Raw genomic sequence first — 16,694 nt, forward strand, 5'->3', positions numbered from 1 at the left:
GTTTAAATATAATCTATATAATGATTCATATTCACATATTAAAACTTTTAGAGACGCGCACGCACGTGTGTGTGCACGTGGGTAAAGGAATTGGTATAATATGACAAAATAAGGCAATTTTTTTTTTTTTTAAAACATATGACAAAGCATTTATTTGATTCAGAGTGAGAGAGAGAGAGAGAGAGAGAGAGAAAAATTCTGATTTTTATAATGATTGATTGATTGATTGATTGATTACAGGGCAGTACAAGAGGTCTCATCTATGATTCCTTCCTATAGTAATCCTTTCGAAGAAGAATATGACGAAACTAAAAATCCGTTTGCCGAAGAAGACGCGGATGATCGGACGACGACGAATCCTTTTAATCCTACCCAAGATTTCGATTATGACGATATTAAAAATCCATTTGCTTAATAATAATAATAATAATAATAATAATAATAATAATAATAATAATAATAATAATAATAATAATAAATACTTTTAGAAAATTATATTATTTCTAATAAAATAAATAAATTTAATAACATTTTTCACCACCGTTGCGTATTTAATATTCTTCTTCTTCTTTGCATCGATGAAAATTTATAATAATAATAATAATAATAATAGGTAAGTAAGAAAGAAAGAAAAACAAGGAATTTAACAACATCGTAAATAGATTCATTTAAAAAAAAAAAAAGAAAAAAATCTTCTAAAGATTTTTTTTCAATTTGTGAAATTTGACAAGAAGAAATAAAAAAAAAATTGTTTTGACAATTGCTCAAAACATTTTCCTTATATATATACATATATATAAATCAAAAAAAAAACATTAATAAAATGGTATTCAGAAGATTTCGGTCGATAATTCAAAATTATTGAATCTTTTTCCCCCTTCCCCCCTCTCTTCTTCCGTTCTTATACCTTTCGCCTTTCATCCTCTTTCTCCTTCTTCTTTTTTTTGTTATATTCTATTTAATATAAAAGAAAGCGGTAACGACAACACTGTTTTACGGTATTACAAATAAAAACTTACTATCTTCCGAATACCATTTATTGATTTTTTTTAACTATATATATATATATATATATGTGTGTGTGTATATATTAACCAAAAATAAAAAATATATAGGAGGGGAAATTGGCTCAAGATATTTTATCACGCCATAGGGCAAACAAATGAGCGGGAAACCATAAAATTAAAGCAATCACAAACTGAGACACTCTTTTCTGCGCTGTTACGCATTCTATTTGCGACTGAGGTCCTGCTCCTGCTCCTACTCCTACTAGTGTACTAATAAAGCAAAAAGCAAGGAATCGGATAATGTGCACTGAAAATCTTGGAAAATCTATATGGAAAATGAAACAGAAATTATCGGATAAGAAAGCTTCGGTGTGGTGGGATTTGGGGGAAAGGCGCCGAGCGGCAGGTGCGCTACGGGCCATCGCGGACCCTCAGCTTGGAAATTTCGAATAAAATGCATAAGTCAAATCGTAATCCTTGAGTTTGCAATATTGCACGTCTTGTCTTTTCCATTCATCAAACGATCTTATTTTTTCCAAATCCCGAATTGTCGCAGCCGCAGAAGAGTCCTGTAAAATTTAATTTAATTAATTTAAAAAAAAAAAAAAGTAAGAGAGAGTGAGAGAGAGAGAGAGAGGGAAAATCCATATGCTCACCTCATTAGCAAAAACCGTCAAAGCAAAATTTCCCGGTTGAAATGTATTAATCACCCGTTGAATGACATCCTTGTAAGAAGTCTGCGGTACGTTGGTTTCAAAGCTCACATATGAAAAACCAGGTTCGGGTGTTACATGTATGGTCATGTACGATCCCTGCGTGGTAAATAAAAATTAATAATAATAATAATAATAATGTAAAATACCAACGAAAAAAACAAAACAACAAACATTTTTAGAAATGCCATTCATTGAATATCCGCAGGGTTGAAATAAAAAATCATCAATTGCCATGTTGGGTAATAATTTATCGATACCAGATTTTCTAGTAGCCTGCGCAGCCGAAGAAGATTCCAAACGAGTAAAGATGGACATCACCTATAAGAAAAATCGTTGATGATGAGGTTGAGGGGGGAAAAACGTTTTTCTTCTTCTTTTCCACTACTTACTCTTGCATCCAAATTTGTCATGAGAATTTCCAATGTTTGATCCGGTTCTGATTTCTGACGATTTTTCGTCGTGACCACTTGCAACGGATTCAATGTGTACAGGTACCAACAGGATCTGTTGACGGCACCGAAACAATATGCAGAACCACCTAAAAATTTTTATATTGAGGTAATCAATCGAGGAGGAATCATCATCGTCATCATCATTTATCCCCCCATTTTGTAACGTGTGAAAAATTTTACCTCGGTCGGAAAAAAATGAATCCAATAATTCAACTTCGTGTTCGAAATGTTGATGAGGACTCGATTGCAAATCAGGTCTATTGAAATTCTTGTGAGAATAAAAAACGTTTTCGACGTAATCGAACCCGGTCATTTGATACACGAGATGAATTAAAGTTTTCAAACATTTCAAAAGTGTTGTCGTGCCGCAAGTTTTCAATATGACTTTTCTTTGTGCCACGAACAAACTGCTTTCGCTGTAATGAAAATTTTTCATTCTTTTAAAACCAAATAAAAAATTTCATTTCCCATGTTATGTTTGTTTGTATAAAAAAAAAGGCTTATCAAATAAATGACAGGCTACTAATCTAACTACGGTTAAAATTTTTTGTGTGATAATTTATGTAAATAATATAAAAATGTACAATAATAAATAAATTCAAAAGGAAAAGGAAAAGATTGTTGCATAATATTAAATTCCCATCTTACTTTCATCTCATTTCATTTAATTCGTCTGAATCTAAAATTACTCATATAATAATAATAAAGTAAACATGAACTTTGATTTTTATTAAATAAATAAAAAAAATCCATTAAGTAAATTTTTTCAAATAAAAAAAATTACACACACACACACACACACATAAAATATTTTCCTTATCATTCAACAATTTTAATTTACCTTGAATATCTATCAATATTTTCAAAAAAAAAAAAAAAAGTACCTTATCTGTAATTTTTTTTTTTATTTAGCAAATAATAATAATAATAATTTAAAATTAATTAATTTTTTTTATGATTCAAATTATATTTGCAATTAAATTTACAATTAAATTTTTTTTTTTTCAAAGCTCCCCAAAATAACAAACAAATTTTTTTAATTAGTCATTAGCCAAATTATTAAGCTTTTATTAACCGATACTCATTATAACTATTAGATAATAATTATTATTATTTCAAATAAATAAATATATGAATGATAAAGGATTTTCAATGTGCAATGAAAAGTTATATAAATATTTTAAATAATAATTAAATAAAAAAAAAAGTTGTGTTTCGATTTGAAATTTTTATAACTTTTATGAATTATATTAGTTCGATTTAAAATTTGCTTCAATTATTTACCCTTAATAAAGCAGTTACTTATTGTGGCTTAGTATTTAATGTCCCAGGAATAATAATTATGAGATATGAATGATAATAATAATGATTAAGCACAGCACACACCCCGTTGAATGAGGTGAGGCACACTCAAAATATCATTTCGAGTGCAACTCACACATTCTACTACTCCATGCCTTACCACACTATATACCATAAAAAAAAAAAAAAAAAAAAAAAAAAAACAGCCTTACAATATCAATCATGGGCAAGTTTAGCCCGATTAAAGTAGTAGGAGAAAAAAATTCATGGCTTGGATATAAATTCAACCAATGTTGTAGAACGTTTGTTCAATCTTCAATCGTTTGCCTCCATTTTTAATTTTTTTTCTCGAGAAAAAAGGCTGAAGTCAAAACAACAGTTATCAGTTCTAAAAACAAAAATTCCATTGCACAACAATTATGTGAAATTTTCCTTTTAATTTTAAACTCATTCGATCAATGTATACAAAATAATAAAAAAATAATAATAATAATAAAGCAAAATGGAAAGTGTAAGGTTTTATTCAATAGCATTTACCTAAAGTAACTTTATAAATTATCAATAAAAATTGTGCATATAAATATTTAATAAAAAATGTGCACATTGAAAATTTTTTTATGATTTTAAGCCCTCATTGAAGTTTTTCTTTTTTTTTTCATTCGAACATCGACATTTTAAGCATAATACGCACACACAGACACAAACAGCAATCGAACCAAACACATGTATGTAATGTACGACATAATTCCTCCAGATTATATTTATGTAATGAAAAATTTAATATTGAAAAAATTATAACAAAGACATATTAACATCCTAAGCTGATTTTAATTTGTTTCAATATATATATGACATATTTAAATAAGATTTTATGGAAAAACTCACCTGAGAACATAAGCATCCATATGTTCGTTACATGAGAAGCTTATTATCTCGCAATGAACCATTTTCAATATCAATTCCCATTTTTGCCTAAAAAAAAAAAAAAAAATAATTAGTAATTATTTAAAAATAAACAAGTGGTATAATGATTCATTTAAAAATTTGGCAGTTTAAATAATTAAAAAAAAAAAAATTTATGACAATGTAATAATGAAGATATTTATTTTAAAAAAAAAAAAATTTAACTATAAATAACAAATAAAAAAGTAAAGATCGATTGGCTACTATTTCTTACACTTGAGAATAGTTCGTACTTGCACCGATTTTTTATAAAATTATTTTTAATATATAAATAATAATTATTTTAAAATATACCGTTAATTATAAAAAAAAAAAAAAAAAAAGGTTAAAATTATATTCTTCCTTAATAAGTACTCGAGATTGGAAAAAAAAAAAAAAAAAAAAAAAAAAAAAATTTTCAGGTACTTTTTTTTTTTTAATAATAACCGTTTGATAAAAAACTTGTTTTTTTTTTTGGGGGGGTAATTAAAAAAAAAACAATAATTTTTAAATGAAACCGGTTTTAATTTTTAATAAAAATATTTATTAATGTGAAAGTGATGATTGGGGAGAGAGGAAAAAAAAAAAAAAAAAAAAAAAATTGATTTACAGGGCCCGTACATAATCTGAAATTCGATTTTTTACGACAATAGAGCCCACCATATTGAATATGAGCGTAAAAACCGCCGGCAGATATATTTTTAATAGGTGATTATAAAATAAATACACCTTACCTTGGTATTTCTCGTAAATTACAATTTTCAAAATTTCCATCTTTTCTTGTAAACCATATTTCTAATAACTTTTCCACTCCTTCAAAATAATTTTGATCGTTTTCTCCCATCTTCGAACCACAGCAGGCTACCCCTTAATGACTTAAACTAGATTGCAAAAAGTCACGTGGTCAATCATGCGCCGTAAACAGCGCTTCGATTGAATTTCTCCTGTCTACAACAATTAAAAAACTAAGTAAAATCCCTTAAATACCTTATTTTTAAGAGCCATTGTTTTAAGATAAAAACGTTTATCTAATATCTCAATCGTAAAACGAATTATTTCTGAAAACAATTTTGATTCGAGGTCACTATTAAATTTAAAACACATCAGCATAGTAACTGTTCGTCCTAATTCAAAGGTATAAATTAATAACTTGAATTCAATATATAATTTTACCCAAAAAAAAAAAAAAAAAAAAAAAAAAAGATAAGTAAAATACCTTTTAATGAATATCTGTGTAAACTTAATATATGAATAATAAAACATCATTATTTTTCAAATACTTATTATTTATGATAGTTAAAAAAATATAAAGCGAAAAAGAATCTTTGACCAGACGTGAAATTTAAAAAAAAAGGAATTAGAAAAATAAAACAGAAAAATTTTTAGGGCACAAACTTTAATTTAATCAGAAGTTTATTTAAAAAAAAAAAAAAAAAAAAAACTCACTTTACAGTACTTAATTTTTTTTTTTTTCTTTCAATGATTTTTGTTAATAAGATTGACGGTAAATTTAATTTAACTTCAAAATTTCAACGAGGAATTTCCAAAATAAAGATACAAGAAATTTATCTTTTTTATATAAAGAAAAATAATAATTCATTTAACAATTTTTTAAATGTTTTGTGTACTTGCTTGTAACGTGTTTTTAAATAATTTCTTATTTTTTAACTTGAAAACAACGGCTCTAGGCCATATTTAAAATTTCTACGTGTCACTAGAATAATACTGCCCAGTAAAAACCGTAATAGGTATAGGAATAAAATAAAACTTTTAAGTTTTTATTCAGGTCTGCCAACTTTTAACAATTATTGTTTTGAATTATTTTTCCAGTAAAACGATATTACTTTTAATTTAAGAATGTTTAAAAATGGTATTAATTCCAAAATATTAGTTTTTTCTTATTAATTTTGTGTAATGGAGTCTGAATACCATACATGTAATGAAGACACATTTGGACTGGAATTTGCTGCTATACAATGGCTTAATTTAGTTACCAATGCAGAAGAGTTATTTAATAAATTATTACACAGTATATTACTGTCTGGGGAAGAAAAGGAGCAAATTCAAAGATGGCTTTGTTTAAAGCAAGAATGCGAAGATTGCTTAGCTAGTGATGAAGCAACAAGTTTTGATGGTCGACCTAGACATTCATTAGAAAGAATTGAAGAATTGACTGAAGATACGGAAAATACCCAAGATCTTGCTGAAATTCATGGAAAGTCTTCCGATAGTCAATATGAATCAGATTCTGAAAGTGATTTCGATTATCAACACCCTGAGTTTGATGATAGACTTGAAAAATGCATGCAAAGTTTTAGAGATAAAGTTGATATGTTAATTAGAAATAAATTATGTAAAGAGGATTGTGAAGAGAATGTAGATGCCGATGAAATAGGAAATTTAAATAAAGCTGCTTCTTTTCCTCAACATTTCTTTCCTCCTAATGCTCACCAAAAAGGTATTAATTCAAACAAATACTTTTAAATAATTTAATGTATAGTTTATAAACCTATTTTTATCTTAAAATTATTTTAAAAATATCAATATTTGCCTTTCAGAAAAAAAATTTAAATTTTATGATTTTTGACTTTTAGGAAGAAGAAAAAGTTTGCATCCGGGATGTATTTCGGTTCCCATTTCATTAAATGAAATAGCAAGAAATACTAGTAAAATTCATGAAGTAGAAGAAAAAATTGTAGAAAATAAATGCATTGATCTTAAAGAAGAAACAATGTGCCTTGAAAATGCATTTTCATTAGAAGTGAATGAATCTAGTAAAGAACTCAAGTGTTTAAATTTAAAATTGGATAGTCAAAAAACACAATTGAAACAAATTAACATAGATCTTGAAGATGCTAATAAAAGATTACTGGACCTTCAACACACAGTGGAAATAAAAGAGCAGCTTATTAAAGAATTAATTAAAAATCGAAGTACAAGAGAATTAGCCAAATTCAAATTTCGTAAAAAATGCACCAAACTCGAACAAGAATATTATAAAATTCGTTTTCAAATTGCTCAAGCTGAAAATGTACTTCATGAAAAAAAACACAAAGGAGACCTCGACTTTGTTCTTAGGCAAAAAACAGAAATTGAAAAACAAAAAAATTTAGCGAGGCATTATGAAAAACGTTTGAGAGATATAGGTATGGTCAAGCAAATGGCTGGTGATAGTGCGAAAACAGTTTTAGAATTGGAAAATAGCGTGCTCAAATCGGAAAAGGAAATATTAAAAATCAAGGATCACATAGAAAAAGAAGAAAATAAAAAAGAAAAATTGAAGGAAGACATATTGAAAGACGAAGAAAAAATTAAAACTCTGGAAGGAAGCACGGAACGTTTGAAACGAAATTCGGATATTGAAAACTCGGAAACGATGCATTTGCAAATATTGGACATTCGAAGTTCCAGCGCGAATGATAGTACCGAAAACAGCGAAGAGTTAAGGAAAGAAATAGTCAATTTAAGAAATGCCAAGGATTGTCTACTGGATGAACGAAAAAAATTACGGGATAAATATAGGAAGAGTCATAATTTATCCCCCGTTGAAAAAAGGAGGATTTTAGAGTGCGACGAAGGGATCGAAGCTATTGACGCTGCCATTGAATACAAAAATGAAGTCATGTGCGGTAGAAAAAGCATGGATTCGATTTGCGTTAAAAGCCATGAGAATAGAGGAGAGCAAATGCTCATGGATCGTTTACTCCATTTATCATCGGATGAAATGAGAACTCTCTTGCATAAATATTTTCGAAAGGTAATCGATTTGAAGGAAAGCGGTAGAAAAATGGAACAGCAAATATACGAACTGGAACAGGAAAACGAAAGTCAAGGATGGCGCATTCAAAATTTAAGTCAAGCTCTTCAAACGCAAAAAATTGAATCGGAGCGTCAAAAAGTTGCGCTGTTGCGAAATCATCAGGAAAGAATGCACGTCATGATGAGACAATTTGCCGACGAATCGGGAAGTTCTGGAACGGAATCAAGATCCCAATTGATGCCAGTCCCTCCTCCTCCCGTGCCATGCACGACATCCAGAGTCACAAGGGAGAAAAATAAAGTTATAATTAGGTTAAACGCTCCGAAAAAAAAAACTTCGAGTAAAAGTTTAATAGCTTTTAATCAATTAAAACAATGAATTGTTTTTTTCCTTGATTATTTCTATCGTTTAATTGCATTTAAAATGTTTTAATTTAAATTTTTTTTTTTCATTAGCAGTGTAATGAATGTGGTTTATCCGAAATGACCAAAGTCTATACAACAACTAACTCTAAATTTTCCATATTAACATGTAATTTAATATTTTAATGGGAAATAAAAATAAAAAATGTGTGTACAAATGTAAAATTGTAATCTGAAATCATAATTCTCATAAAAATATATTTTTTTATCTTAATTTTTTTCACATTTGATTGATTTTCACGATCACTTGAATAAAATTATCAAGATTTTTTATCATCATTTTTTTTTTTTTTACCAACGTAGGGTGATTTGGCCATTTTCTTTTTAACAATAATTTCATTTTCATCCATGGGTTCAATAATGGTACCTAATTTTGTTTCGATGGGTTTTTGAATGAGCTTACGATGAGCAGTTTCGGGTACCCATTCACGGCCGATGGGAGCTCGAAGATGAGATTCGAAAGCTTCTGCATTTTTAAACGGATACGGAACAAATTTTACCTTAAAAAAAAAAAAAAAAAAAAAAATTGCACAGTTTTTAATTTAAAAATAATTCTAAAAATAAACCATATAACGAAAAAAAAATTTTTTTTCAAAAAAATACCAAATGTTCTCTTATGTTAGGATTTTCTTTTTCGTTAATTATCATATCCGGTTTTTTTTTGTCTTTTCTATTTGGCAATTTTACACTTTTTTTCACAAAGCCTTTTTTTTTCTTTCTTTCGGATTCTACGATTCCTTCACCACCCCAATTCCCCCAACCGGGTAATTCTTCAGACATTTCAATTTCCGTTTTATCATCTTCTTTTTCTTTTATTTCTCTAAAATAAAAAAAATAGTACAATATTACTTATTCGTTTCGTGTTGTTATACTTTTTAAAAAAAAAAAACTTACGAAAACTCTGCTAAAACGTCATCATCTCCGAAAGCAACTTCAATCATTCGAAGTTGTCGCGTTTCATCATCTGCATCATCTTCGACGGTTTCCATATTTTCAGGAACGCGTATCCCTAATTTTTTCGGTTTAAGTTTAATAAAATTTTCTGGATTTATTTCGGGTTCAATATTTAACAAATTATCGACATTCCCGATTTCAGCTGTAGTTTTTACATCTCGTAAATTTTCTTCCTCGTTTGTTCCTTCCAACAGTCCAACATCTAAATCTGGTCTGAGTGAGTCTTTCGAATGCCTGAATGAATTTTTTATTTTCTCATCCCTAAATTCCTTCTTAGCAACGCAAGCATTTTTTTTTCTCTTATTTTTATTAGATTTTTTTCCAACATCTTTTTTAAGATTTTTATCAATTAATTTGACCTTTTTCGATACTTTTCGACTCATTTTTTCTTCTAAATCATCGAATAAATTGTTTATATTTTCCAATTTCCTTTTCTTATCATTTTTTTTTCCTTCTGATTTTTTATCAACAGGCGACTCGACAGATGTTATTAACCACATTCCTGAAGTAGGACGAACGGATATCATTGAAATTTTATTTAAACTATTATCATTATTAGTCTTATTCGAATCGACTTCTGATTTATTTTTTACCTTTTTAGGACTAATTTTATTCTGATTCAAAATATTTGAATTATTCGTCAATTTATTAGTCATATCATTTTTTTTTGGCTTATCTAAACTATTCTTATCATTAATTTTATTTTTTCCTGCAATAATTTTATTATTCGTATCAAGCGAATCAGTAGATTGTATAAACTCCTCTTTCTTTAAACTAACATCTCCTGATGTATTTCTTATTTTTTTATTTTCCACACTCTTATTGTTTTCTTTTTTAAATTCTTTACTTACATTTTCATTATCTAAGTTCATTTTATCATTTGTTGATTCTATTTGATGTATAACACCTTGATCTTTCTTTTTAGAATTTGTTTCCTTATTCGTATTTTCATTATTGTTTTTTAATGATACATTGTTACCATCGTCAATTTCATTAAATTTGCTATTTTTGTCATCAGAGCATGTGTTGAAATCCTCCGAAAGGGATTCGTTTTCAGGTATTTTGTCGCCCTGGTTCATTATTTCTTTATCGTTTTCTTTATTTTTTTCACTCCAAAACTTTTTGTATCCGCTGACAAAGTCTTCGACTTCTTTAGAAACATTTAATGCCCAAGGATTATCCTCTGAAACTATTAAATTTTTTGTTTTTTCATCAGTTGTAACTTCATTTAAATTGTTTTCATCTTCATCGCTACTGTTTTCCATTTGCACTTTCTGTGTCAGTTCTCTGCTCATTCGCAACTGTTCGGCCAAGATTTTCCGACTCTAAGAGATAAATTAAAATTAAAAATATTTATAATTTATTTTTTTTTCAATCATTCTATTTTGTATATATGTAACTATACCTCAACATCATATTTAGCTTGTACACTCATATTTCTCGCCCATTGACCGGTGTTTCGATGTCGCAAAGAAGCTCTTTCTAAAGCTCTTGTTTTATCTAATTCCGATAATTTTTCCAAAGCTTTTGCAGGATCAGTTTTTTGAAGGATTTCAAATTCTTTCAACTGTTGTTTTAATTTTTCTCTTTTTAAAATTCGATGATATCTAAGAATATTAAAAAAAAAACACATTTTAAATGTTTTTCACAAACAGAAAAAATTTTAAACTATCACTAGCACATGTCACAATTTCAAGACAACACAAAACATACTTTTTACTTTTGATTTTGTTTTGTCGTTGAGCTTTAGCCTCTCTATATGATAATTTTGCTCTTAATCTAGCCATTTCTTTTCTTTTATCAAGCATTTCTTCCAAAGTAAGTGGAAAATCGGAATCATCCCCTTTTTGTTGTTCGACTGAATTATCCGGTTTTAAAACTTTGTCTAATTCAGCTTCTAATGGAGTCGCAGTCTGAAAAATAATTTTTTAAAAAGTTTTTAGGTGCTAAGTAAATAAAAAGATTAATAATATTAATTTTAAAATATTTTAATATTAACCCTAAATTGTTTTAGAAAATCATTGCTGTTTACAAGTTTCAAATGACTACTTTTTAATGGAAAATTTAATTGATCTTTAAATTTATTTCTCATAACGACAGCATCCCATCGCTGTACTTGATTTTTAACATTTTCATAACCTATTATCCTTTTCAATTTATCTTCTGCAGTTTTTTCTAATGGTTTTGGCAAAGTTTTAGATTTTTCTGTGACTTTAGAAACTTTATTTGTAATGGCAACATGTTTTGTTTTCTGTCGTAATACATCAGCCAATTCACTAACATTGACTAATTTTGAATCAGGAGCACTTTTTTGTAAAGTGTATTCAGATACTTCCGTACTAACTTCTTTTCTAGATGCTGGTTTTACCCTAAAATTTAAAAATTAATAATTTACCGTTGATTAATAAATAAAATAAAAATTCAATAAATTATAATATTAAAATTCATACCTTTGAGAACTGTCAAGTTGAGAAACAGAATTTAATAACTTGGTGTATTGTTCATCATTATCCGAATAATCGGATTCGATGTTTTCTTCGTCCAAAATCGACATTTTAACTTCTTTACATAAAATATTTTGTGCACGTGAAATTCTAGTCGGTATCCATAATCATTTTGTTACGGTTAAATCAGAACGACAACTTTAGAAAAATTAAAAATGGAAATACTTTCCATTAATTTTAAAAAAATATATTACATTAAATATTTATGATTAAAAAATTATTTTATTTATAAACCTTCATTAATTTTTTAACCTTTTATATATATTATAATAATTTTATTTATTATGCAATTCCAAAAATCTTATAAATTTAAAAAGTTATTCATTTTTAATATGACTTTTAATTAATTTTAATTAAACAAAAAAAAAATAAAAAAATTTTAATTAACAATTGGAAGTATATTTCTTATAAATAATCATCAACATTATTATTTTATTTTAATTATAATTAAAAACAACTATAATATAAATTAAAATTTTTCATCATTTAAATTAATTAAAGAATTTTAATTTAATAAAATGATTATTATATATATATATATATACTTTGTTGGTTTTTATATTTTTTTAAATGGTTAATTTTTTCTAGTTTTAATTAGGAAATGTGTAGTTTTTGATCATAAAATATAAAAACTATAGGGGTATTAATTTTACATAGGTATTCTATTATGAGTTTGCACACATTAAAAAAAGAGAGCCATAGATGCACTGATAAATTCGAAATATAAAAAGAGAGAGTTCAATACATGAAAACATTTTTTTAAAAACTTCATCGTAGTTAAAACCATCATCAAAAAGATACGCTTTAACTTTATAAGACAACTTCTAAGTCAGATCGACACATTATTAATATATACTAAGCATATGATAAGACCATATTTACCTGAGTGCAATAAACCTGAGATTTCATAAAAGAAGTAACAATTAGTGATTCGTGGCTAATGATAGAAGTGGGACTAAAAAAAACCGCCATTTCAAGTATGTTGGTACGACGTAATTCCCGCGATGTAAAATTCCACGAACAAAATTTTTTTTCTACTTGTGTCTTGCTGTTAAAATTTTGGTTTTAATTTTATTTTTATTTAAAAAGAAGTCATGAAGTTAAAGTGAATAATATAAGTGTAAGTTTTTTTTCCGTAATATTTGTGTGTTTATTAACATAGTTTTCCGTTTTCTGAAATACATTGATGGTGCAAAACTCCTTGGTAAGTTTATATGTAAAAATTTTTTTAACGACCATTTTATAATTTTGATCTAATTTTTACTTATTCATGCATATAAATTCGAGAAACTGCAAAAAAAAGGCAATTCATAATATTATTCGGGATTAATTATGATAAATTAATTATAGTTTTCCCCCCATAGACACATAGCATTTGAAAACTTTTTAGACACTATAAAAACCATTATGTTTTAAGCTTTCATTCTTTTTTATATGTATTAGCATGCAAACTATATTTTATAAGAAATGGCTTTAATTATAACTTTTTTTATGTTATTTTACATTTTATTTACTCTTTTAAATATCATATTGCAAATCATATACTGTTTATGCAGACACACACACCTGCATCCCTAAAATGTATGCATTTTTAATATGAAACTTAATTTTTTTGTCTGTTTGACTTTAAGTAACTGTCAAAATATAATTTAGACAACTAATTGCATAATTATTCTTTAGAATAAAATAAAACATGTTAAAAATATAAAATTATTTAAAAATTTATCATAATTAAGAAAGAAATTTGGCACTTGTACAAAATTTAACATTTGATAACTGTGTATTGAAATCATTTTAATAACTACATGACAATAAAAACTAACTTTTAATAATTTGAGAATGAAATAGTTAATAGTTAATATCAGCATTAATTTAAAAACAATGTTTTTAATTATTTAATTATTATTATATATGAAAAAAACACCTGCATGCAATTTAACAATTGGCATAAAATAATAAATCAAAATTAGGCTACTTATATGTAACAAGACTATGATTTAAAATAAATGTCAGAAATTTATTAAAGGTTTTTAGTAGTAGTTAAACAACAATTTATTACTTTTTAATACTGAGGGTAGGTAATATTTTACAAAAAAAAAACCTATTCAATGTATATTCACACCAACATTATTTTAACATAAATTATTTATAATTTATAACCAATTAATTTATTTAGAGTTAAGTTAACTCATGGTTTGAATTTATTATTGAATTATATACAAGAATTAATTAGTAAAATGATAAATTAATAGAAAGTATTAATGTAATGAAATGTAAAAAAGTTAAAATTGGGATTTTTGCAATGAGAGAATATTAACTTGAATTCAATGATTGATTGAAAATTTAATATATTTTATTTAAGAAAATAAAAAACAATAATTTAATAGAATTAGCAATCATAAAACATAACATGAAGAAGTTTTGGTATGAAAAATTTTAAAAAATTATTTGCCTGAGAGGGCAACTACACATAAAAAATTTTTAAATTTATTTATTTGGATACTTATCAATAACTACATAATATTTTTATCATTTTTCAATGAGTTCCATTTAATTTAATCTTTAAAAATAAAACTTTAGCTAAATATTTTTCAAAATCACATAAACTATCACATTGAAATTTTTTTTTGGGATAAAAAAACCCACACAAATATATATATATATTAAATTTTTTTTGATGTAGTGACTGGAAAGTACATTTTATAAAAAAACTCGTGCATATATAATAATAATAAGGGGAGTTTGATTTATTTTGACTTTAAATCTTTTTTTAAAAGTACAAATTTTTTGAAAAATTTTTTAAAAAAAAAAAAAAACCAATGGGTAATTAAGATGTAAAAATTTTTTTTAAAAGTATATTATTTTGCAGAGAAAAAAAAAAAAAAAACATTTTTTAATACAACTTTCCATCTTAAAAAGATGAATTTTCTGTTTTTTTTTTTTTTTTTTTTTTTTTTTTCAAACAATAAAAGATCATAAATTATTATTATTATTTTTTTCCTTTTTATATAACGTTTTCGTACCACTTTACCAATATATATATATATAAAATATTTAAAAAATTTCATTATAATAATTTATGAGTCTTTATTTTATATTTTTTATTGGCGTCAGATGTTGCCGTCGTCTTTATAATGCATAGTTGACATGTAACCAACCGTCATGTAACACTACAAAAGTCATTCACATTTATGACTATAAATCCTTGTAGTGAAGTTGAAAAAAAAAAAAAAAATTACAATTTTAATTTAAAAAATTATTTATCAATCTATCTATTACATATTTAATTATTATTATCGATGAAAAATAATTAATCGTAACGAAAGGTTTAACGTTTGCATCTTTTTCGAACCTTTTGCATGTGAAAACCTGCTCGTGTTGTAACTTTACTTAAAATGTAAACAAAAATATTATTTCGTTTATTAATGAAAGCAGACGACAAAAACCTAAACAATAAAATTCTTATTTTAAAAATTACACAAAATAAAAACAAGTTCGTTAACTGTTTAGTCGATTAAATTAACTAAGAAATTTTACGTTAAAAAAATTATTGTACGTAATAATAAGAAAACTAATCTTGACCACATATATATTTTTATAGAAAAAAAAAAACTTTGAATTATTATTATTATGTTATTTATTTATTTAATTTGATTTTGAAATACAGTTATGTTATATATATGTAATATTTAAAATTTAAAAATAATGTTTATCCATAACAACAAATATTTATTTTATTTTATTGTTTACTATTTTTTTTTTTTTTTAATCTGTCACCGTGATTAATCAAAGATTTTATATTTACATTATTATTATTATTATTTAATTCCATGTTCGTTCGCCATTTGTAATTTTTCAAAAAAAAAAAATGCACTCTAAATAAAAAATTAAAATGGCCATTATTAATAAATAAATACATTTTAATAAGGAAAACGTTATTAATTTTAAAAAGAAGTCTTTTTTTAATTACTTTTTCTCAATAACGAAAATAAATATAATTAAAAATTTATTTAAATCATGACGAAATTTATAAAATTAAATATTCTTAATAGTAATAATAATAATATTTTCTAGGTCAAAAAAAAAAAAAAAACACGTTCGTACTTCTTTTATACAAAATATATGAATAATTTAAAATTTTTAATGAATAGTAGTAGTAGTAGTAAAAAAAAATTACACATGGAAATTATATCAAGAAGTTTTTGTTAAAGAATCTCATCTAAACAGTTTTCTATGTTTTCTAAACAATTCTAAACAATTTTTATGTTTTTCCAACAATAATGTAAAATAGAGTTTAACCTAATAAACTTGACCTCATTATAAAAAAAGATACAAAAACGATTTCTTCATTTCAAATAAATAATTTGACGAAAAATAAATAAAAAATATTATTAACGATATTGAAATTTATTATTATTATTATTATTTCGGTAATAACAATAACGATAATTTTATTTATATATATTGATTACCTTTTAGTTTTATACTAAACGATAAATTTTATTGTTACCAATTTTTAAGTATACATATAATTATCAAATTTTAATTAATTTGAATTAATTTTTTTAAATAAAATTCATTTTAAAATTTTTTTAAACGTAGTAATTCGGTTTATTTTTGATGTAAATTAATAAA

At 25.5% G+C, this 16,694-nt stretch overlaps 3 protein-coding genes across 3 annotated transcripts; 1 reads left to right on the forward strand and 2 right to left on the reverse strand.

Annotated features, from left to right (window-relative positions):
* Positions 1 to 1,438: 1,438 nt before the first annotated feature.
* Phum_PHUM473090 (S-adenosylmethionine decarboxylase, putative) lies at positions 1,439 to 5,263 on the reverse strand (the record flags this gene model as incomplete). The annotated part of the gene is made up of 7 exons (XM_002430278.1): positions 1,439 to 1,576; positions 1,664 to 1,819; positions 1,895 to 2,041; positions 2,113 to 2,261; positions 2,356 to 2,591; positions 4,363 to 4,449; positions 5,154 to 5,263. The coding sequence occupies 7 exons, from the start codon at positions 5,261 to 5,263 to the stop codon at positions 1,439 to 1,441; spliced, it is 1,023 nt and encodes a 340-aa protein (XP_002430323.1).
* A 1,070-nt stretch (positions 5,264 to 6,333) lies between these two features.
* Positions 6,334 to 8,557, forward strand: Phum_PHUM473100 (DNA repair protein RAD50, putative; the record flags this gene model as incomplete). Its single annotated transcript, XM_002430279.1, has 2 exons — positions 6,334 to 6,877; positions 7,014 to 8,557. 2 exons carry the CDS (start codon positions 6,334 to 6,336, stop codon positions 8,555 to 8,557), a joined length of 2,088 nt encoding a protein of 695 aa, XP_002430324.1.
* A 304-nt stretch (positions 8,558 to 8,861) lies between these two features.
* Positions 8,862 to 12,109, reverse strand: Phum_PHUM473110 (Caldesmon, putative; the record flags this gene model as incomplete). Its single annotated transcript, XM_002430280.1, has 7 exons — positions 8,862 to 9,101; positions 9,205 to 9,421; positions 9,496 to 10,880; positions 10,961 to 11,162; positions 11,269 to 11,468; positions 11,555 to 11,924; positions 12,006 to 12,109. The coding sequence occupies 7 exons, from the start codon at positions 12,107 to 12,109 to the stop codon at positions 8,862 to 8,864; spliced, it is 2,718 nt and encodes a 905-aa protein (XP_002430325.1).
* Positions 12,110 to 16,694: the final 4,585 nt, after the last annotated feature.

This window comes from Pediculus humanus, genomic scaffold (genome assembly GCF_000006295.1).
Source record: "Pediculus humanus corporis 1103172108252 genomic scaffold, whole genome shotgun sequence".
Taxonomy (NCBI): Eukaryota; Metazoa; Arthropoda; class Insecta; order Psocodea; family Pediculidae; genus Pediculus; species Pediculus humanus.